This window comes from Coptis chinensis, chromosome 9 (assembly GCF_015680905.1).
Source record: "Coptis chinensis isolate HL-2020 chromosome 9, ASM1568090v1, whole genome shotgun sequence".
NCBI lineage: Eukaryota > Viridiplantae > Streptophyta > Magnoliopsida > Ranunculales > Ranunculaceae > Coptis > Coptis chinensis.
In genome coordinates this window covers 24,455,087-24,479,831 of record NC_141464.1, presented here as the reverse complement: position 1 = coordinate 24,479,831, position 24,745 = coordinate 24,455,087, and the positions used below count along the sequence as shown (strand labels likewise).

At 37.2% G+C, this 24,745-nt stretch overlaps 1 protein-coding gene, 4 long non-coding RNA genes and 1 pseudogene across 5 annotated transcripts; 2 read left to right on the top strand and 4 right to left on the bottom strand.

Annotated features, from left to right (window-relative positions):
• Positions 1–2,161: 2,161 nt before the first annotated feature.
• LOC147475295 (E3 ubiquitin-protein ligase COP1-like) lies at positions 2,162–4,618 on the bottom strand. The gene is made up of 3 exons (XM_086585365.1): positions 4,568–4,618; positions 3,984–4,163; positions 2,162–2,475 (listed from the first exon to the last, which is right to left on the bottom strand). The coding sequence occupies exons 1-3, from the start codon at positions 4,616–4,618 to the stop codon at positions 2,341–2,343; spliced, it is 366 nt and encodes a 121-aa protein (XP_086441491.1). The 3' UTR covers positions 2,162–2,340.
• A 410-nt stretch (positions 4,619–5,028) lies between these two features.
• Positions 5,029–18,718, bottom strand: LOC147475291 (uncharacterized). Its single transcript, XR_015208729.1, has 3 exons — positions 18,633–18,718; positions 18,427–18,525; positions 5,029–5,100 (listed from the first exon to the last, which is right to left on the bottom strand). It is a non-coding gene; the product is annotated as an uncharacterized LOC147475291 (long non-coding RNA).
• Positions 11,744–12,414, bottom strand: LOC147475294 (uncharacterized). The gene is made up of 2 exons (XR_015208727.1): positions 12,129–12,414; positions 11,744–12,038 (listed from the first exon to the last, which is right to left on the bottom strand). It is a non-coding gene; the product is annotated as an uncharacterized LOC147475294 (long non-coding RNA).
• On the bottom strand, positions 14,680–18,287 carry LOC147475292 (uncharacterized). The gene is made up of 3 exons (XR_015208074.1): positions 18,161–18,287; positions 17,953–18,076; positions 14,680–14,745 (listed from the first exon to the last, which is right to left on the bottom strand). It is a non-coding gene; the product is annotated as an uncharacterized LOC147475292 (long non-coding RNA).
• LOC147475293 (ornithine decarboxylase pseudogene) lies at positions 16,535–17,803 on the top strand (annotated as a pseudogene).
• A 3,291-nt stretch (positions 18,719–22,009) lies between the features above and the next one.
• Positions 22,010–22,723, top strand: LOC147475290 (uncharacterized). The gene is made up of 3 exons (XR_015207484.1): positions 22,010–22,194; positions 22,277–22,502; positions 22,613–22,723. It is a non-coding gene; the product is annotated as an uncharacterized LOC147475290 (long non-coding RNA).
• Positions 22,724–24,745: the final 2,022 nt, after the last annotated feature.

Here is a 24,745-nt window from a genome sequence, read left to right as displayed (position 1 = left end):
TAATTCGTATTGAATTGATAACGTTGTAGCAAGGAATTTAATTCGTAAATTAAATGCCTTTACCACTTGCTTTATATAGATCGAGGGTATTAATTAATAAAAAAACAACGTTAAGACAATGACATATTTCTAATTTTCTAATTAAGAGACTATGCATCTCTTGCCAAAATTAAAGATCTCTCATTAATATATTAGTGTAAAAAAAAAAAAAAAAAAAATAGCTGGCATCATATGCAAATTGTTATCTCATAAAGATCATGCATGCAAATAAGAAAAAAAAAAAATCTAATATAGCATGTAATGTGTGTATCTAATATATCATATAATAATTTAGCATCTGGACAAGCATATTTGACTCATGCACGTACGTCCTATGTGTTTGCATCATTATATATGCATCTTTAATTAGTATATAGTGCATGACTCCATGTTCTATGTTTTTGTGCATCCCATGCATTGAATAAATACTGTACTTGTCCAATAAAGTAAGCTGTAATAGAAAACTTCCAAAAAATAGAACTGCACATGTATACCAATTATAACCATGTCTATTGTACAAGCTTCAAAAGCTTTGTAAGCACTCATGTGTCATAGTAGACAAAGTTCCAACAGCTATATACTTCTAAAAAAAACGTCATTTACTTAGCATGTGGTCCATATATATCATGCAAAGAAGAGCACATGTCAGGCAAAGAAAACTTAAATGAAGTACAAAGCCTTAAAAGTACATCCTACTTTATTTTGTTAGTAGCTACTAACATGGCCAAAAAATTAGTCCAACGTCTATTTATCTTATGTAAAAAGATTATGTTTAATTAAATAGGATACATGATAGCCACTAATTAAACAAATTAATATGCAAACAGTAAAACAAAAATTGTACAGACTATTAATATACTCATGCAACAAAAAACCATATTAATAAACTAACATCTCATGTTAACAACGTTAATATATTTTTTCTTTTATACAATTTTAAATAGTACGTCCCAATACTAAAAAAAATTGCACCTTTATTACTAAGAACAAGCAGATATGAAATTACCATATATCTCATATAAAATTTTCAGATCTGATTATTCTTTTTAAAAACAAATAAAAATAGATAATAAGCATTACCCATTTCCGATACCAATTGTTGGATTACTTTAATCCTACATCTTTAACATGCTAATCTAGTATTGATCAAAAAAAATAATTAAAAGAAAAAAATACCTTCAAAGTCGTAAATTGGAGATTAACGGTAAATAGAAACTTTCCAAATTTGAATCCAAATCAGTAGTCTTGATCTTAAGTAGTATTCACCACATGACACACTACAAAACACTTTTGCTTTTCTCCTATTTTTAGTTGACTTTTCCTGGAAAGACTAATTGTCCTTTTTTAAAAAAGTTATTCTCTTATATATAGAAACTTTGAGAATCGTAGATGTGTGTGTAGTGGGATCCACTTAGGATTCCAAGTCTTTTCTTAAGAAAGCAAAGTCAAGTCCTCATCTATACAAGACTGCGTACTTGATATATTAAAACCCTTTTAATATATATCTCTTTAATATGGAAAGTGCCCATTAACAAATCCATATTTACAATAAGGCTCTTGAAACTTTCAAGAAAGTCCTTTCCTACCATTAATTATATCTAAATCCCTCCACCTATCTTGTATTCACAATTAGACCATTGGGAATTTGTTCTTCACTGTCACACCCATGTCTAATTGACCCAATTTGACATTTAACATCAATTGAACATTAAGAAACTATTTCTTATACCGGCCGGGTTTGAGCTCAATTAGTTATGTCACAATTTCCTAATACATAACTTTGTAGAGTGATGGATCATTTATTAGAATTCGTGATTTAAGACGTCCTACATTCATTACCCAAAATATAAAGTCTAGTCTATGAATAGACATTACTTTTTAACATCTCAAAGTAATAAATTTGAAACACAATGAATTTTCACAATTCCTCAAGTCTAGGGATTAATTGGTAGAGTGAGATTTGCACACTAACCTTAACTGCGAATTTATAGTGTGTTCTCACTTTGATCCCCTCAGTGTCAGTCATGTGACTACACCAATATACAAACTTAGAGTCATACTCAAATGATTGAGATATCATCATCATATCATATAGCAATTATGTATATTCTGATCTTTATAAATGAAGCGTCCGACTTCACCCCTAACTGTGAGCATTCTAGGTAAATAGATACAATCAAATCTCCCACACATGACTCTTCATATGCTTGATTGTTCTAATTCTATTACCTATGAAACTTATGGTTTCATCATATAATATTAGTTCATCCATATGCATAATAATAAGATTCGTGTATTTAATTAAACATCATCATGTATAAACAATAAATGTTCATTGGCTTTGTAAAGGCCAAATATCCCAACAATTGCATCATCATCACTATCATCCATATCAAAAGAGCCGAATTTGTGCCAAGCTGCAGGTTTTGAGATGGCCTGTACATAGGGAAAAAACATCGGTAAGAGAAGACTAGGAAAAAGCACAGCTAGACGGTCAGCAGTATGGTAAACCCTAGCTTGGTCAATCTCGAGTAAACTAACCTTGTGGTATACAAATACTTCGTTTGTTTCACTTCCGCAAGCAATGTATTCACTGTTTACAGAAAGGCCCACAATTTTTTTTTCATTGGTGTGGCCTTTAAACGTGCGTACTTGAGGATATTCCACAGAAGGCAAATAAAGGGGAGCAGACGTTAGGTTTGACAAAGAACAATAACAATTGATGTTTAAAGAGCAGGAAATGTTTTTGATTAAGAAGGTGCTTAACGAAGCTTTTAATCGAAAATAAAAGTATAAAGCCAACAGATTGTCGGTTCTCAACCTATGTTACATGGACGTACTATATTTCAAAAAAATCCATGTCGGATACACATGGACACATATGGTATGTAATATACCTCAATTTTTTATATCTCGCCGTGTCAAGACACTCGTATCCGTGTCGCATATGTATGTGTCAATGTAACTTAGCTCTCAACAAAGCATTACGGAAGCACCACCATTCACATGCTATATCCTAAACTCAAGAAGCTTCATGAACAGGTTCTAGATATTTTTCCTACTTTGTGAGCCGCAAGATAGTGAAAGGGTCCTGCTATTCCAAACACAAGTTGGTATTAGATATTTATCCACCCAATTTAACAAATCAAAAAGGACTTTCGTGTTCCTTTAGAAACCACCTATTCCACCACCAATTTAACACTGCCACACCACTCCTCAGGGTGACAACCACCATTACTGATGCACCAGCACTCCTCACGGTGGCAGCCCCACCATCAAGAATGGGGCATAAGGAAATATTGAGAAAAGGCAGTGAATCATTTGAGGGGGGGGGGGGTGTTGAATTTTTGAGAAGGGTTTAGGAGAAGTTTGTCTGCAGAAGTAAGAACCAAGAACATGATGATTTGAGAAAGAAAAAGGACCCATGGTGGTGGTTTGGCAACATTTTCCATCAAGAGTTGATTATAGGATTTTGGTTCTCTTTAAGAAGATAGCGCAGGGCAGTGATGGGGGTGGTCGCCTGTGAGGAGTGGAGACGGTGGACAAGGACATGAAAGTTACATTATCAAATGTTAATTAGGGTGGATTTATTAAAACTTGGGGTTGAAAATACAGGACCCTTAATAGAATTGTAACTTTCCCAAAAGCCTTAAGCCCTCAACTAGACTAGTAAATCACTACGAAATTCAGGGGCTACTGCCTTGGAGCATAAACCTATTTGTACGGAAGAAATTCATACAGTTCATATCATTCCTGAATCTTTTATAAGCAACAAAGTTACATAATAATCAGGTATCCTATGGAAAGAAATGGAAAAGGTTAATGTCGCAAAGGTCGGGCTAGTCTATGCCAAACAAGAACTAAAGAAAGTGACAAAACCAAGCCTATTTTACTTTGATATACTAGAAAAAAATTTAACTAATTATACGAGTAATATAACTTACTCGCAAATTTTCCTTTACATCCCACAGCCGCAATGTGCTGCTTGTCGACGCTGATGCAAGTTCGTTGTTTGACAAAAATTTTACGTATGAAACAATTTTTCTGTGTCCACTGAAAACATGGGGAGGAGTACTGGTGTTTCTCAAGTCATAATAGTGAATGTGATGATCTGCAGAACCAACCTGTAAATGCGAAAAAGATGCTACTAAGTGTATTACAATAGATGGATAGATAAGTCAAGTTTTTTGCTACAAAAGTATGGCACAAAATCAAATAATTTCAAGCACAGGAGGGGTTTTTATGCCAACGGAAATGCAAACTAGTACTTAACGATAAAAGAAGACCAGCAACCTTTTCTTCAAATAACTCAGTCCAGAGCTTGTTTGAAAAAACAATAAAGGTAGAATACAATTCCACCAGACTCTCCTTAAAGAAATTCAAGGCAAATTTGCTCTGAAAATCTTACTTTTTTTTTCCGATAATTAAAGCGGACTCATATTTCGAAAAAATGAATAAAAATTAAAAAGTTGATTTTTCCGCTTTCCCGACCCTGAGCTGTCTTAAAATGATGCAGAGAGGACCATACCGAGACATAATTGCTAGAACCAGGATTGTACTTGACAGTTGACAGAACCATGGACCAAAATATCGCCGATATATCCGATATATCGCCGATATATATCGGTATTTTGGTACACCGACATCGATATTTCCGACATATATCCACCGAATATAGAACTCTTTTTTTTCCGATATATATCGGAATTTCCGATATGAAACTTTATATCGCCGATATAATCGATATTTCCGATATAATCGATATATATCGGTTGACTTTTTGACCATTTTAAAATATAAATCCGATATTTTCAATATATATCCGATATTTCCGACATTATATTTCCGATATATCCGATATTTCCGATATTTTAAATAGTTTGGACTGGTTACAAAAAAATAAATATATCCGAAATATCCGATATATCCGATATATATCGGTTTTTGAGTACACCGATATATTCGTCGATATCGATATTTTGGGCCTTGGACAGAACAGACGTTTGCTTCCATTGCGATATTTAGCACACTAGCTTTTTGCTTTGTGCACCAAACCTTGACCTGATTGTGACATTAAGGACATGAAGTTAGTCTCAGATGAAACAATTTAAACGGTTACACAGACATCCAGGTTCAGGCAATATAACACTCCATACCCCAGATATCAAACTCAATACATAGTGTATGTGACTGCTTAGACAACAAATATGCTACTCAAATCTACCATCTACATTAACTAGCAATCAATTTTTTGTTTGGTGAGAACTGGTATGCATATGCATTGTAATCAATACTTTATAGAAATCAACAATGCTGTCTGGTTCTCAGGCCAGAAGACCAATGTACCATCTTTACCTTTTCCCCTTCGTGGTACTGTTACAACTAGCATAATGGGTTGCTTTAGCGAGACAATAAATTTTGGTGATTCCATTGGGCACTCATCAAATTGGATTGGGCAACCCAAAAAAAAAAAGAAATTTTACAAATTTGCCATATTACAAATTTGCCATAAAGCCCAAGCCCAGCAACCAATTCAACCGGTATTGCCAAAGCGAACCCTCGGGTCGTTTACATTTTTACTCAAGCGACGACCAGTATGTATGCGGAAGGTGTACTCAAACGACTTGGCGAAGTCGTTTTCATTTTACACTCAAACGACATGGTGCGGTCGTTTGAGTGTAAACAAAACGACATGACCATGTCGTTTAAGTGAAAACAGAAACGACTTCGCCAAGTCGTTTGAGTGTACACTCAGACGACATGGCCATGTCGTTTGAGTGTATACTCAAACGATATGGACAAGTCGTTTGAGTGTTACTCACACTAACATCGTTTGAAACTTCGCGGCCATGTCGTTTGAGTATACACTCAAACGACTTGGTCATGTAGTTTGAGTGTCAAACTACTCAAACTACATGGCAGCGTTCAGTGTTACTCACACTAACACTCAAACTACATGGCCGCCGCAGTTTTGAGTGTTAGTGCCACTCAAACGACTTGTCCATATCGTTTGAGTGTACACGATTTTGTCCATATCGTTTACTCAAACGACTTGGCCATCTAGTTTGAGTGTAACTCAAACTCAAAGTAACACTCAAACGAAATGGTCATGTCGCCCGATGCGAGTGTACACTCAAACGACTTGGACATGTAATTTGAGTTTACACTCAACGACTTGGTCGCGTGTTTGAGTGTACACTCAAACGGCGTGGACACGCACTCAAACGATTCCAAATGCACTCAAACGACATGGCCGATTGAATTAGAAAAATTGAAATCCGATTTAAAAAATTGGGTTAGAAACAACACAATTACATCAATAAAACTACATGCACTCTACACTCTTTATCCATTTATGACATAGTATCTTTATAACCAAGTTAAAACATGTAATCAAACATGCTATAAAATCTAAAATAATAATTTGTTTTATATCTAAACTTGTTATTATTATTATTTTTTCAATTGTGAATCATAAACTAGTTTGGGGTTTAGAGTTCAGAGTTCAAGGTTTAGAAATTTCGTACCAACATATTTCACTTAATTATTTGAAATAATAATTTGTTTTATATCTAAACTTGTTATTTTTTATTTTATTTTTAAAATTGTGAATCATAAACTAGGTTGAGATTTAGGGTTTAGGGTTTAGAGTTGTTTACAAATTTCGTGCTAACAAATTTTACTTAATTATTCAAAATAATAATTTGTTTTATTTATAAACTTATTATTTTTTATTTTCTTTTTCAAATTTTGAATCATAATCTAGTTTGGGTGTTTGGGGTTTGGGTTTAGGGTTTAGGGTTTACAAAATTTAAAAACCAGACAAAAAAAAAATTTAATTTCAAACATATTTCACTAAATTATCCAAATCTAAAATAATAATCTGTTTTATATCTAAACTTGTTATTTTCATTTTTTTTATTCAATTGTAAATAATAAACTAGTTTGGGGGTTTACAAATATATTTCACTCAATTATTCAAAATATATCAAAATTTCAAATATATATAGAATACTCATTCTTTTCGGTTTAGAGTTTAGGGTTTACATAGAATACTCAAGTTTCTCTACATACTCAAGTTTTTCTCTACACACTCAAGTTTCTCTAAATGGAACATGAAGATGAAGAAGAAGTATTTGAGGTAATGTTTGATGTACAACAACAAATTAGAGAAGAACAACAAATTAGAGAAGGAGAAAATAGAAGATATGTTGAAAGTGAAGAAGTGGAACAAAATGTTGAAGGTCAAGGTGAAGAATTTGAAGATCGCGACAAGTCGAGCAAATGAAATTCCGAGAAATCGTCGACGACAAAATGCAAACCTAAATAATGAGGTAACACTTGATTAAAATGAATACAAAACACTTGATTGATTGAATGAATGAATGAATGGATGCAAAATGAATGAATGCAAAACCCGAGCCCAAACGACATGGTTTGGGTCGTTTGGTAACACTATCAAACGACATGGGCCTATAGTTTGAGAACACTTCTGAACGACATGGCGGTGTAGTTTGAGAACACTTCTGAACGACATGGCGGTGTAGTTTGAGAACACTACGGAACGACATGGTTTGGTCGTTTCATTACACTTCTGAGAACTACATGGCGGTCGTTTCATTACACTATAGAACTACATGGCGGGTGGTCGTTTGGACTCTTGATGAAACTACATGGCTGGGTCGTTTGAAACTAAATGCATTGTTTGAGACTCTTGTTTTATTCTTCTATATGTAGAATTCTTTGCGCTATCGGGGAACCGATCTTACGCAAACTTCGAATGATGTGGATTGTCAACCGATTTTAAGTGATACAACAAAATTTTTACTACGAAAGAGGTATGATTGAGTAGGCATTGATTTCATTTTTTTTTTAAATTTTCTAAATATAATTTTATTAGTGTATTAATAATAGTTGTTGTTTTTTATGTGTTTAGGTCTTTCATACACGTAGCGAGGCAATCGATTGGGCAACCACTAGAGGAAGACAAGTTAATGTTGTTGTGGTCATTGAAAAGTCGGAGTGTGCCAAAGGAAACCGAGTAGCAAGATTGAATTTGGCTTGCGAGTGCTTTCGGGTGTGTATCGGTCACACAAGAAGGAAGGCTAAGAGAAGGCTAATAAGAGAAGGTCGGGGAACCAAGAAATCGGGATGTCCATTTAAGTTAAAAGGTATTTTCCAACGCTGCCTTGTCGATAGTTGGAAAATTGTCATTCTTAATGGTGTTCACAACCATCCATTGGCGAAGACCCTTGAAGGACATGCATTTGCTACTTTCGACTAACCGTTCGAGTTCGGTATTTGTCGAGAGATGAGTAAGTGTGGAATAAAACCTAAACAAATATTGGATTCCATCAAGAATAGGTATCATGATAACATCTCTAGTATATCCTAAGTCTACACCGCAAGGCGAAGGTGAGGAAATTGGATATGAGCGGTCTCACACAATTCTGAGAGATTGCGTGAGTTGTTAGCAAAAGAACATTATTTTGAGGAGTTGAGGCGGGATGAGAATACCGAGGAGATAACGGGATTGTTATGGGCCCATCCGAAGGTGTTAAGTTGGCTCGGACTTTTCCAACGTTTTTCATGTTAGACGCTACCTACAAAAAACTACGGTGTATCGGTGGCCTTTCGCACGGTTTGTTGGGGTGACTTCAACATGGAAATCTTTCACCGTGTGTCAGTCTTTGCTTCATCGAAACAACAATCGACTATGAGTGGGCCTGCATCATTTTAGTGGCTTGCTTGGTGACATAAGTCCATCGTGATCGTGTCCGCGAGGGACTTATACGATGAGTGCGGTGAGAGTTTTCCTAACACACAAGCATCTATGTAGATGGCATATCGCTACGTCGTCCTTTCAAAATGTTACGATATTTTTCCAACTCTGAGAACTTGTAGAAGGCCCGGTTCGTGGAACAACGTAGTCAAATCGAAGCGAGAGGTTATTTTTCGTAGATGGGATGCTTTGGAAAAATATTACAGGGTTGAGTACTCAATTTTGTTTGTTATTTCGAGAGACTTGGTTTCCTCGCGGGGATCGATTCGTATGTTGTTGGACCGACCAACACATTCACTTTGGGAGTACAACGACCAATAAAGTTGAAGGGTCTCATGCTTTCGGTGAAGCGTGTACTAGGAAATGCAAACTATCATGATTTTTGAGTATGTTTAGCTTAATCCACCCGATTCTAGAGATCCGGATGTCCGAGATTAGAGCTACGCCGAGAGAAGTATGATTGTAACTTCGGCACCACCACGGATTCCTTTGTTTCGCGTGAACTTCGGAGGCCTTGTCTCCATAAAGTGTTTAGACTTGTTATTTGAAGAAATAGATACCCAGCGTAAAAGCGTGTTAAAGATGGAGAGATAAGGTGTTGGTATTTATTTGCGCACGAGTCATGGACTGCCATGTGCTCATGAATTAATTGAGTTTGAAGAGCAAAAGCGGTCCATCCCTTTGTCTGCTATCGACCCCTTTTGGAAAACATTATGCGCTTCTCCCAATGTGTCGGTGGGTGTTGGTCGATGTTGCACCTTCGATGGACTTGTTCATGAATAGGTTTGCAATGGTTTACGAAGAAGAGCGAGAGGGTTATGATTAGGAAGCTTATGGAGATTGCCGTACGAGAAAGTACATGGCTAGTACGCCTTATGAGGAAGCAAAACCAAAAGGTCGGCCGAAGGTAGGCTGCAGAAAAGCTTCAAACTGGAGATGATAACTCTTTGGCGAGATCCATCTCATTTTGAACATTCTCAACGTGACCATGAAGAGTGGGTCTCGTCACAACCAAACACTTCGCCACCCAAAACAACCACACTACACCAAGAAAGAAGTCTTCTCCAAAACTACCAACCCAAAACATCCACACCACACCAACAAATAAGCCTTCTCAAAAACACCAAAACAACCACACCAAGAAATAAACCTTCTCCCAAAACACCAAAAAACAACCACACCACGAAATAAGCCTTCTCTAAAAACAGTCACACCACGAAATGTGAGAGATGGCTTAGACTTTGGAAAGACGAGGGGTCCTAAGGATTACGGGTTGGATATTTCTGAAGAAATGCATAAATACATTGTTAGAGTCCATGACCCGTTGGCGATGGCAAGCTGCGCGGTTATAGAGCTTTCTGCATTGCATTAGGAAGAAGTCAAGAAGAATGGCCACAGATGAGAAGGGAGTTGTACGAAGAGCTTATTGACAACCTCCCCCTTTATTGTACTTTGTACAATCAAAGTGAGGTTTTGTATTCGATGAAGGAAATCCTACATGAAGAAGGTTCGCACCCTTAAATAAGTGGATGAGCATGCCTTTTCTTTGGATACTTATTTGCTTCAAGATTTAATGTTGTCCTTATGCATTTAGGAGCTCGTCGATTGCTTCCTTCTCATCATGCTGAGAACCCAAGCAAATCTGAGAGAGTGACCCAAGTGTTGGGTAGCGCACATGTTGGTGGAAATCATTTTGTCAATGTTGAACTTGTTGAAGATTGTCCGGTTCCTCGATGTCGCCAATGGCTTAGAGCTCGATATGATATTCTTTGAAAGTTGGAATTTGGCCTTGACGAGTAAGGCAATTGCAATTTATGGCATTGAACATTCCCAATTTAATATGGGAAAATGAGCTCGTTGAAGACCCAACGATTACATGTTATCGACTAAGTTGTTTGTATGTTGTCGATATGATATTTTGATGTAATTTGTATTTTGATGTAATTTGGAACAAGTGTAATTTGATTTGATTTTTATGTTATCAATGTTAGGGCTTTTATTTGATTTGATTTGGAAATCGAGTGTCGACTAAGTTGATTCGGACGACAAATTTTGAAATCGGCGATCGACTAAGTGATATATTGATGTAATTTGATATTTTGATGTAATTTGGAACAAATGTAATTTTATTTTATTTTTTGTTATTTGGAAATAATGTTAGGGCTTTTATTTGATTTGATTTGGAAATCGAAAGTGATCGATTAAGTTGATTCGGACGGCAATCGAAAGTGATTTGGAAATAGAGCGATCGACTAAGTTGATTCGGACGTCAATCGAGTGATTTTGAAATCGAATGATCGACTAAGTTGATTCAGAAGGCAATCGAGTGATCGACTAGTTGATTCGGACCGCAATTGAGTGATTTGAAATAACGTTCGTATGTTGTCAATAATGACCGAAACTACACGGTGAGGTCGTTTGGTTTTAATACAAAACGACCCAGCCAGATCGTTTGGTCTAAAGGGAAAACGATGTGGACATGTTGTTTGGCCTTTAGACCAAACGATGTGGCCATGTCGTTTGGCCTTTAGACCAAACGATCTGGCCATGTCGTTTGGCCTTTAGACCAAACGATCTGGCTGGGTCGTTTGGGATTAAAAGCAAACGATCTGCCGTGGTCGTTTCGTATAAAGGAAAAACGATCTGCTGAGGTCGTTTGGCCTTTATGCCAAACGATGCGGCTGGGTCGTTTGGAAGAAAAATTTTTCAAAATTCGTTTTGTTTTTACAACACTTTCATATTCATCAAATTCCACTTTTCCATTCAAACATCAAATATCAAACACTCTCATTCATCAAATTCCACTTTTTCATTCAAACATTAGATATCAAACACTCTCATTCATCAAATTCATCCATACATAAAATTCCATTCAAACATTAAACCCTAAACTTAAACAAATTACATTTAAACATTAAACCCTAAACCCTAAACATTAAATTCCATTCAAACATTCATGCAAACATCATATCCATCAATTCATTCGAAGTTAACAAAATTACAAACCCTAAACTGAAACAAATTACATCCATCAAACTAAATTACAAAGTTACAAATCCTAAACTGAAACAAATCAACTATAGTGCCCACCAATGTACTTGCACCTAGTCAAGTTGTACGCCTGTTCGAATGAGGACCTTGCTTCCTCTGGCATATCATTCCCAGCCAATTGCAGACCTCTCTCTAGCAAACGACTGGTTTCATCGATGACGTCGTTCTGTCGAAAAAAGAAAAATCAAGATAAGTTACCAATCGAATGCAAAAAATCACAGTTAGAGAAAACTCAATTAAAAATCACAATACTTACAATCGGTGAACAGTTAGGCAGTGTCTCCAGGGAGGGATGAATCGGAAGAAGCTCAGGGTTCACCAAAACTACATGAGAATTCCTCGCATACCAAGTCATGTAGTTTTGATGACACTCCCATGGATAAGATGAAATAGGTCCTCGGTTGCAGAGTTGGATCACGTGATTCTGCCACGACTCCCAGTAAAGTGGCCCAATATTGGTCCAGCTCACCTCATACCCGCGTCCTGCCACAGTTCTTGTTCTCCAATTTGGCATTGGAGGATCTTTAGGTACAAGTTGCACGTGACCCGGTGACGCGCACCACCCTTGCGGCAGCGTAAAGCTCGACAATGTTGAAAAAACATAGCAATCCCTCAAAAATGCAATGTCATCGATCGGGTTTGTATCTCGATATTTTTGTAGGGATGCCAAACAACTGAAACAAAATCAAATGTGTCATTAACAACTCTAATGATCAATTACTAAAAATAAATATAAACAAACTTAAATACCAAATTGTCATTGAATTTAATACTTACATTGAACTCATTCAAATCATCAATTATCATTTCGATAAAACCGCAATGCATCGTTGTGTCGTAATAGTGTGGAGGCGGCTGGGATGTGTCTATGAGCACGCTTGGTGAGGCGAGATATAGTTGAAATTTGGGATTTGTCATGAATACCGGAAAATACTCATAGATCCATGCCTAGATATACACAAATAGTTAACATATTGATAGAGTAATAAAATTAACATTAAAAAAAAATAAACTCTAAAATACTCAAATTTTTACGTAGAAGAGTCATATAGCTGTAACCCCTTTCACCTTCGCGCACATGTGGCGGCCCGAGACCTCTATATAAAAGCGCCAAAATTTGCGCACCCCATGCATACTCTTCTATCTCACTGAATTTCAACAACGGCCTCGGATAACATATAGGCACTCCGGTCCCGGACTTGTCGGTAAAAGCGGCACATCAAAGAAAAAGCGGAATAAAAGCTCTAACGATCCGTTGAACATCCCGGAAACTTCGAGGCCTTCTCTACCACATTCAAAAAGCGTCACATAAAGGGCTATCATGAATCTTGTTCGCAAAATGCTTCCGGATGAATTCTAGCCTTACTTTTGAAGTGAACCTGCTAGCTTCCATCTCCGCCCTAATCAAATCAATAGGGAGCCCCAGACCAAGATGTAAGAGATTTATCGATTGTTGTAAGTTCAGCTCACTGTCCCCTTGCATCGCTCTTCCTCTAATTGTGACTCCACAGATTTGGACAACATCGTCCAAAGTCACAGTCATCTCCCCAACTGGCATATGGAAGGTGTTGGTCTCCGGATGCCATCTCTCCACAAACGCCGAGATCAATGGTGGATCCATATGCTCGTGATAACCTTCCGCGAGATCAAACAACCCGATCCTTCTCAATCGCTGCGGCAAATCTCGGAGACCTTTCACATTCATTTTGAAATTCCATTGGGATAACTTAAGCTAAGTGTGAAACACACTTCAACGCTCGCGATCCTCCGAAACAACCGAGCACGCATTAGATATATATGAGCGAAACAAAATATTTTGTAAAAAGAAAATCAAAGTACACAAGAAAAACAAAATATTACCCTTCTCTCCCCAAACATCGCGGCGACATGCACCGCATAGTCATACAACAACTCGACTCATACGGGCCTCCCCATACACACATCTTTGAAACTCCAAATCATCATTGGATTTTCTTACGAAATCCAATACGGAGGTGCTTCTTCCTTCGGTGGTGCGTCTTCTACCACATATTCTTCAACATCATCATCCTGCTCATCCTCCTCCTCACTCTCCTCCTCACTCTCACTCTCCTCTTCTACTATACTCTAAACCCCTTTGTCTAAACCTACATCTAAACCTACATCTAAACCTACATTAGTATCACTATCTACACTATCTACACTATCTTCACTAAACGAATCAACCTCGGGGAACCTCAAGAACCTCTTTTCCAAATGGTCCCCTACTGGCTACTGATGCCGTTAAGCCCGTCGCCCCTCTATGTCTTTTTCTTCCAACTGCATCACCGCTAGAGGAACCGCCACCAAACAATTTCTTAACACCCTTTAATGTAGTTTTACATTACATTCTTCACATTCTTTGATCGAGGACCCATCGCTACAAAGAAAAATAAAACAAGTATTAGTAAACCATATTTAAATAAACAATGTACAAAGAAAACCACTAGAAAAAAGAGATCATCCCAGTCGTAAAACTAATAGACTTATAAGCTTGCTATGATAACTCCAAGTATATATGAAGAAATAGAATGAGGCGTTACGCTATCCAAATTCTATCGAATTTTGGGCAGAGTTTCCTTTGTTTGGTCAACATTTCGTATACTTAAACCTGTCATAAACTGGAAATCAATAATGACATCCTTCCAACAACCATATGTACATACCACCCTATAAAATTTTCAACCCACAATACAATTTCTGTCCCTCGTCAAGCATAGGGGAAACCACCCAAAAAAACCACCTTGATTGTACATTCAGTAAATTTGATAACCAAAGAAAAAGCTTCTCACCTATAATGCTTTACCGCCGGTTTGTTCCCCTGTATCCAGACCTTAAGCAAGTACTCGTAAAAGCTGCATGTAATCAAGGTCATTACTCATTAGTCAAGACTCAAGAACATAAGCAATATAAAAGGTGAGTAACAGAATGTACAGAAGGTCATTATATAGTGTATTTGATTATTAGCTTATATAGTGTCGTTCGTTAAACAAATTAATAAGACTGTAAACTAAAAGGTTTTGAGACTACACTGTGTAAGCTTATGAAGATATTATATAAGTTTTCGACGAACACGTCCATTTAAGAGAAAGCTTGATACCTACACTATAATATAAACACATATTACAATATAAAGATTCTCAAATACTAGAACTACTATATTTTTTTTTTATGTCAGCTGACTAAGGAATGAGCAGCATTTTTGTTGCCCATCCCACATGACATGATATGAATGGGCTTATAACTAATAAACACCAAAATTCAACAGTATCCAATTATAATATGGATTCATAGGCGGACAGTGGATTGAACTCACAAGTTAGATAAAGTACCATATCATAAAGGAAAAAGCGGGCTTTTTAAAACCGATTCGCTCTTCTATATGATCAAATATACATGTTTCTTGTATTTGTTTTACAATATTGTTTTGGTTTAGTATTAATTTTCCACATTGTTAACTAGCTTATTGTGTATATGTTCTACTTAGGTCTTTGGCGGTGATGGCTTTATTGCTCGAGACATATCCTTTGTCAATACTGCCGGTCCATCTAAGGGTCAAGCGATTCGCTCTTATAGTCATCTGCAGATAAATCGTGTTTTATCGATGTTCCATTATTGGTTACCAAGACACTTTTTGTACACCCTCTCGAATCGACAATTTCTAGAGAGACCGATATCTATGGAACTAAAACCTAGTACACTTCAGTTCACTTTAGTTCACATTAATCGACACTTAGTACACTTTGTACCCTTAAAAAAAAAATCTTTTGTTGTTCACTTTCAATGCATTGATTCTCTTTTTCAGTTTCTATCGAAGAAAAATATATAGGAAATTCGAGCTCATTTTCTCATACTATATAAAGATGAACAAGACAAACATCACATTCCATAACTCATCACATTCCCATAATATATAGGAAATGCGATTTAGGCTTGGGCGGAGGCTGCCTAATGTAATTCGGTGGTTTCAATACAAAGACTCAATAAAAACTTGGTGTGTGACGGGTTTAAAAGGTAAGTGTCTTGACTGTTAATCGTGGGGCAGAGAGGAGCGGGCAACCCCTAGTAAGTATATAACAACCCTACTCCAATTGTCGACAACTCTTCGTTAGATGTTATATAGACCCAACGCTAAAATGGCGGTGGTCGTATCAAAATATTCCCACAATAGAGATATTGAAAAAGAGATTGGGGGATCTCGACATCTTCCGTGTGTACTAAATAAACTCCATATTTAATAAAGAGTAAAAGTGTAAAACAAAACAATCCCTATTTCACGGAACCCGTGCTATTAATGAGCCCCTTCCTTTTAGACTTCTCAAAGTATTGGATTTGCATTCTGAGACCTACCCTAGTGCAAACCTTTGTGCTGATTCTCCAAGATCGCAAAAAAAGGCATTTCAATTATAGACCTCTTTTTATCCTTTTTCCACCAAATGGTGGTGAAGGCGACCCCTTTAGCGTTTTCTATAAATACTCGTTGAGGTAAGGAAAATAACTTCCAAAATCCAAAGCTTACCTAGGGCTATCCACCTTTCTTCATCCCTCTTTTTAGGTATTCTTTACGGTCCTATACTCTTATCTAGTTTTGAGCTATGGGTTCGGGTACCACAAGCCTCTAGGACGGTCTTGGGTGCGACAACGATGAAGGGTAGGAAGGTTACCAACCTATCAAAGGATGGGTCGACAGATTTTATTACGTCCAACATCTCCGACAAGCAAGAGGTGAAAGACCCTTTCTATGTATTGGACTTGGGAATTCTAGTGAGCCTAATGGAGAAATGGACGCGTACCATGCCCATTGTCCGTCCCTTTTATCTTTGTCAAATGCAATCTCGAGAGCCTGCCTTCCTAGGTGCACTTGCGGCTCTAGGAGCGGGCTTTGATTGTGCTAGCCGCTGAAATTGAAGCCGTCTTAGCACTTGGAGTTTCACCGGATCGAATTGATCCGAGGCGGTCGAGGCCAACGCAACTCTTTTGGTTCCAACTTTTTAGCAAAGCAAAGATCCTTGCTCTATAGCTCTAACTTGTAGGTAGAGAATAAACTTTATTCCGTAGAACCCGATTATCGGCTATTAGAGTATTACCCTCCATATCTCTTAAGATACCACCATAGCCCGCTCTCTTTGTGTGCGGTACCATGTGTCCATGTGCATTTAATTCCCTTTTAACAATTCTTGAATATGGCTCCATTGTGCATTATAAAATTTCTCTATCCGTTTACAACTAGTGAAGTAATTGCTGATTTCTTTGTGATTCTCACCAAAAAGATGGAAAAAGGCGAAAAACAACTGGCGTGATAAATTCACAAAGGGCAGAAAAACCGAAGTCCTAAATTATTACTTTGCTTCCGCTTATAGGCACTTGCAAAAAAAAAAAATTGGAAAATAAGAAGAACCGAGAACGTTTCCGCGGAACTTTTCACCGGAAGCGGTGGGTACGCACCACGAATTCTTGAAGTGTGTTAAACTTGGAAAGTTTAGATCCCAACGCCACATGCTATGACTTGTTCCAAGTGTTTATTGGATGAGTAAGTAAACATGGCCTCTTGTTGGAAAGTAGTTCATCCTTAATACTAAAAACATTAAGGATGGGTATTTTAGCATGCAACCTGTGAAGGCTACTCCTTTAGCATGCTCATCTAGTCGTGCTAACCCAACATGTCGAGGGTGAGGACATATGAATCAACAGTTTTTGGACCAACATGTGATGCACTAGACACATTGCTCACTGGATTTCAGCTGCGGAACTCGGTGAGCGACCGGTTAGTGTTTCCCAACATGGGAGCCTACACGGTACTGGCGGGATCCAACTTCAACGGATTCAAAACATCCGCTATCTCCACTTACCTCGCCTTTTCCACTCCAACAAGAAGCTAACATATGAAGCAGTTCAAGTAGGCAAAAACATTGTATCGGGGTATGAAGCAGTACAAGAATGGATATGAAAAATCATTTCGTAGTATCCCTCCTGACATCCTTATGGTGAGCCTTACAATAACAGCTCTTCATGTATTCTAAACCAACATATTCAAAATAAAACTTAAAGCAAAGCACGATTACCTTTGACAAATCTCGGTTCAATTTCTTCACAGTAACATTCAACGAATCCAACATCAGAAAAACTCGGAATCACAGTAACATTCAACGAATCTCGGTTCAATCTCGGTTCTTTTGACAATTTAACCTACAAAAAAACCAACCCAACATCAGAAAAACTCAATTCCCAAAACCACCAAATTCCAAAAAAAAAAAACCGAACTTTTCTCACATTTTCCTCAACAACAAGCCTCAATCTAGAATCCGCTTCATGAAACCATCGGGCAACTCAAATTTTTTTTTTTTTTGGGGTTTAGACTCGCGATGGCGATAGAGATGACCGGTTAGTTTGGGTTTTCCCGGTTTCGCGATTTGGTGGGGGGTGTATTGGGCTTTTGTTTGGGCTTTGTTGTTTGGGCTTGGATTGGAGGCTGCCCGATCTAATTTTAGTGGCGCCCAATACAGCACTCTAAATTTTATGTGCCTGTAAAAGAGTACCTTGCAATCATCACCGCCAGATACAAGTATTGATGGTTCCGTAAGCGAAAAGTCAACACTCCAAGCTCGTTTTTCATGCTCTTTATATTCCATCACACTCTAAAACCCAAAAAATTGTGAATTTCTTGAAAATAAAGATGAAAGGGAGGGAATCATAGATGTAAAGGTCGAATAACTGTATGATTAACTCCAAGAAAAGGACTCACCTGCTGTTTTGACACATCCCAAACCGCGACCATTCCTTCATAATCGCTACTAGCTATATGGTTTGTTGTGTACTTATTTCCTAAGCAGTTAAAATCGGTTTTCAAAACTAATTTGTCGAGGAGCGATATGCGATTAATCGGTTATATCGGATGTATATATTTAATGTTTTCAAAATATATAGCTTATAATGATTTTGGCCTTCTAAATTCATCCGGATTTTTTTGTGACGCATAATGTCCCTGAATAAATCATTAAATCAAAACACCCAAATACTATTTACAAGAATAATTTCGTTTTTTTCTACTTTTATAAATATATACCTATAGTGTTTTTTAAATGAAACTATTGGTTAGTGTTTTAATTAAGAGTAATTGGTCATTTCATGTGCTGGTTAATAAAAAATCAAAACCACCACGCCACCATCAATGCATTTAATTAGGCATTTAATTAAGCCATTTAATTTATTAGCCGTTCAAAACAAATGAAAAGTCTTTCAACTTCTCTCTCACCAATGAATGGTTGCTCTCAAAGATGCAGGTTGGTTTGGGTCTCTAAAAAAATGAAGTCTTTTCGCATGGATGTGACCCCCATTTCTAAGAGTCTTTAGTTCCAAGAGTGTGTTTTGCACTTGATACGGCGTGTCTTGGTAATAGTTGTAGACTTGTAGTACATCTGTAAATAAATTTCTTTTCTTTGATGGATTTGTGGTCTAAGTCAATTTTATTTGCCTTTATTTGGTTTTACAGTGAGGAGGAAGCCGGGAAGAAAATTTACTCGGTGTCCGCAAAGTACATCTTTTTCCTTTGTCTGTAACGCGCCTTTGGAAATCGCAGACAAAATTATAAGTATTTCCATCATCTGTTAACGAATGATTGGTTTCTTTTACAGTATTTATATGAAAAATATGTATTATTCCGCCCATAACTGTTTTGAAGACTCGAAATTGGCATTTTATGTGGTGCCTCTGTCAGATTCTGATTATCATTCACTTGGCTCAGTGAAGATGTCATTGGTTCTACCTTTTTTTTCTTAAATATTAATTGTCTTCTTTTCTGGTTAATTAACTTTAATTGTATTCTAAATAATCATATAATTTATGTTTTGATCTATCCTTTTTTACGGTCTACACTTCGAATATTCATTGTATGGATTGTTCCAATTTCAGGGTAGAGCTGTCTCATCAAGTGCAATTTGCAACTTCTCATTGCAAAGGTATGATCTTCTGCCTAAATTTTTTCTATTTTTTCATTGGATTTTTGGTCTTTCAACATATGAATACCAGGTTGGCTCTATATTGGAATGCTCGACTGTTATGATCTTTGATTTAATTGATTAGAACATTTACTTTTATTTCTTTTCATCGTTTTATTTATTGCTGGTGTCCTTTTGGACATCTTGGACATACATCTTTTAGGTCTCTTGACTATAGGTCCTTAGTGTGGAGGAGAGTAGGTCGCCTGAGTACAAGTCGTTGGTGTGTAGGTTGCCTAAGCGTGTTAGGGGAGATTTGTGGATGATGGCACATATTGTTTGGGATTGGTAATTGGTATTATCTCACAATTATAAAATCAATATTATCAAGCAATTTAAATTTGTATTAGAATTTCAGTTCATTACTAATATGGCCTCTGGATAGTATGGACATTGGAATCAATAATTGGAATATGTCCTAAAATCAGTCACATAGTAACAAAATAATAGTGTAGGTGGGGTACACTGACGCCCCTCGTGGGCAATGTCAGACTTGACCTTGCTTTGAACTGAACAGTCGGCTTAACCGGCGTTTAACCTCTTGAAGAGTTTAATTTTTTTTTTTTTGTAAAGGCTTAATGCAAGCACCACGAAAAACCAATAATGAAGGTCGAAACTATATAAAGATGGTGGCGTCGATCTTGGAGGAACCTAATTGATAAATCCGGATATGAAAGGCGTGTAGAGAGACGGACTACGCTTGACTTCCTCAAGTTGAGCGGCACAAAGCTCACCATGTCATAATCATCACCATGCTAAGAAGATCACATTTTACTCTTTGCAGCAAAAGCAGACTCTTGAATGACTTTGTACAATATCATTAATTAGTGCTAACAAGAATTAATAGAGCAGATAATACAGCCCCTAAACTAATAATAGTGAAAAGCTGCAAGCCTACGTACGTGATGTGAGGACTCTGTAAAGGCGTGTATATATATAAACCCCAGCATCTATGGTGTTCTACAAATAGTGGAACTTCCCTTAAAATTGATAACAAAAAATGATTGAAATATCATGTAAATCAACCCAAAAGCTTACCTGAAATAATGGGAAAAATGTAGTTTATCCCATTATTGCAGTACCCACGAAGCTTACCAATGCTGGAAAGGAGACCTCCGTCACAACAAGCACAAACTGCCAAGACACTGTACATCCTGTTTCTCTTTTACGGATGCGACTATTTGTCATGTACCACCCCTCTGGATTTTTTTTCCCCAAGACTTCTTCGAATCAAGAGCTGGTTAACAAAGGCGAAGTTTTCCATCCAGGATTGCATGCCTCATTGCGACAAATATTACGCACCCGATTGGGCGTTCGTCCCAAAGATCTCGGATAAATAGATACTTTACATTCAGAGTCAACAATCTCCGGATCTCATGGATACTTGCAATCGGGTTTCACAAGATCGGGGAAAAGAGGTATGGAGTCATAATTCTCATTCACGTATCAAATGCTGATTATTCTCTTTTCAGTTTTTCCTTTTCTTGTATTGACATTAATGCATTTTTGGTAATATAATTACTCTCGATCGCAGAAATTTTCTGGTCTTGACGATATCATCCATGATTCAGAGAGCGGGACATGAGCCATGTTTTCGATTTTGAATCTTTCATGTATAGGTACTTTCTAACTTTTACCACTTTCAATCATATGATATTTGTTATCGATGAGTGAATCTCGAGAAATTTCATCATAGGGTCAAAAATCAGCGTAGCCAAAGACAAGCTTCCCGCCTCACATCCGTTTTACGTGGCGCAAAGGGTTCCATGTTGATGCTACTTTGGGTCAAATACTCAAATGTTTCCACACTTCAAGAAGTTGTAGGACCACCGGCTATGCCCACAATCCGGCAAGGTGGTACGGTGTTTTTTTTTCTTTTTACGTAACGGTTGTGTATCTGCAGCAGTTGTGTGTTTGTACCTATGGCCAATTAGTCATTTGTTTTCTCAAATGCAACCATGTGGTTAGATCTTTTTATGTCGTTCTGATTCTCCCATTTTTAATTGTATGCCACACAATAAATACCCAGTTAATATTAATTACGGGTTATTAATTACCATAAATACACAAAGCCCTTCACTTTCCGTCTCCCTCTCAATCTCCACTCTACTCTCTCCCACTTTCTTTTGCAAACAGTAAAAGATAGCCAAATGAAAAAAATTTATATTTTCTTCTGCTCTTGAAGTTTAATTCATATTTCTCCTCTTTTTAGCTTTCTGATTTATCTATTTTTTCATTTGTTAGGTACAACTACAAAAGCTCAACTCTTATTTGAAGCTGCTTCTAATGGAAATCTATGGCGTCTCAAGAGTAACAGCTTCACTCTCAACTTCTCTACATTTGTGTTTCTTGCCTTATAGTATTATCTTATAACCGATTTTTTTTGGAGTAGATTTGGCTGCGGAACTTGATGTTGAAAAGAGAATAGCGGCAACAGTTGCCAGTATTAAGAATTCAAAAGGCGAATCGACTCTTCATCTTGGTGCTGCAGAGGGAAACGGTGATATTTGCAAGTACTTGAGGTTGGGACTTTTAGGGAGAATTGAGATTTTGGTGTGAAGTATATTTGTGAATTGGATTGGTTTCGAAGTTGGGGTTTCGTCATGGCAGCTGTTGATGTAATGAAATATGCTCACAGCCCTGTTTACCAATCATTCTAATGCAATCAATCTATGTTCGATTTGGGACTGTGCAGAAGCCATTCCTTATTAATTTATTGGTTTTGCAGCTATTGCAGTGACATCTCCTCTTTTTATTGAAGAGGGAAGGATTTTTGACAGTGAAAACTGAATAGTGGCCTGAAGAGTTGAATCAGTTTAAACCTGGGGATGAAGAAGCTAAGAATGTTGTCATAGATTTCTTTGGATTGGCAGGTGTGTCCTCTTTTCTTTGCAAGTTTAGTGATTTTAATTACCTAATGCAATCAATATACATTTCGATTTCGATTTGTCAGAAGCCATTCCTTATTTATGTTCAAAATTCCCTAAATGCAATTGTACATTAGTAATTTGTGTAAAATTATTGCTTATGGTCAATCACATCCTTTGTTTCCCCTAAAGTAGTCATCCGCACAAAAGTTATGCATGTTTTTAATTCATCCCATAGTCATCCGCGCACAACGTTGTGAACTTTTCTGTTCAGCCAAGAAGAAATATTCGTTTTTAACTAATATGGGCTTGTGTCGTGTGGTGATCATGTTATATTTATTTTGATGCCTATTATGTTAAATAGCTAACCAATGGCCCTCATCGGCGTTGATAACAATGTTAGAGGAGATTTTGTATATCTCTCTCATAGTTAATTATGCATGGTCAATCAATGGGTGCTGTTTTCAGCAGGATTTTACTTGTGTGTAGTTTTGGGATTTGCAAATTTTTCCTTGCTGTTCAGTCCTTTCCTTTGCTGTTCAGTCTTTTTCCTTCATGGGCAGCACTAGAAAAGCCCCAAAAACTGAACAGTCTGTTCCTTGATTCAGTGCCCCAATTGAATGTGTCTCCATTGACTCCTTTTGTAGTGATTTTACACTAAATGAAACGTTGCCCGATGACGCTATTTCCCAGTCTGCTCTCTTTATCTTTCTGATCTTCTCTGATTTCTTCTATCTCTCAATCTCTATTTTCTTTCTTAGTTTTGTTTTCTTCCTCACAAAGACCCATAAAAAATTTACTTGCTCCATTTCTCTAACCCTTCGTGATGCAATGTACTAAAACCCGCCCACCACACGACACATTAGAACCATGTCAACTCATGCTTACGAGGGAGCCCTCCATCCTCATTGTTGTTAGATGTATTTCCTAAGAACTCCTTGGTAAAGCGATGTGTTAACGTTCATTTCTTAAAAGTAGTCATGTATGTAGTGTGTCGAACTTCAGCTTTTCTTTTATTTTATATAAAGTAGTCTTTAAATGGTGTTGTTTAGTGCTTACTGTCTTATTGCTTTTCATTGTATTATTGTTTTATAGACTGCGCACTTTATATACAACCAAGTTATTTTCCATTTGCCAACGTTTGGAAATGGCTGGGACCGGAGGCCATCCAAATTTGCTTTATGTTAGTGATAATAGTGTGCGCCAACAATAACAACAGGCTCAGAGAATTAGAGAAAGAGAGAGGCAAAGAAAATTGACTTCAGTACAGATAGCTCACCGAAAGGAGCGTATCCGAAGGAATTATTATCGACGAGTCCAAAACCAAATAAATGAACAACTTGCTTTTCAGAGAGAACGCATGCGTGTTGCATGGCGCTCGCCTCGATTGATTCCTGCTAATGAATTGTTGGACTCCAACAGTCTAACCCCTCATAGGCTGACCCACGTACGCCGCCAAGCTAGGAATATTTCTAGCCAAATGCTTAGTGCAAGTCAACATTCACAGCGAAGACGCCTGACTCCTATAAGGCAACGAGCCCGAAACTTAGGCAATCAAGAATTGGGTTGTATTGATGCAACATCACTTCCATCATAAAGTGGAAGCAATGATGGTAAATCTAAAACCCCTAGAATTATTTTGTGACTAATACCACCCTAGCTTATTCCTCAATGAGACAAATTATTCCATGCATATCACATTATCGATTGAATAAATTTGTCCATTTGTATTGCATCTCCTATTTTGTCTTATTTTTGGAAAATAGGTCGATTGTCTCAACTTTTCAATCCTAACATACCCAAGAGTATTTCCAAGAGGATCTGTATGTCAATTTACAGTGTTCTGTGTTCCTGTTCCTGTTCCTCAGCTCTATTTGACACTAAATTTCTTAGGCTTTTAATCCTTTAGTGCATTCTGCTTTTGGAGTTAAGCGGGAAGCTTGCTTATCATGTTTTTTTACCAAGGTCAGGATCATGACTTTGAGGAGGATTGT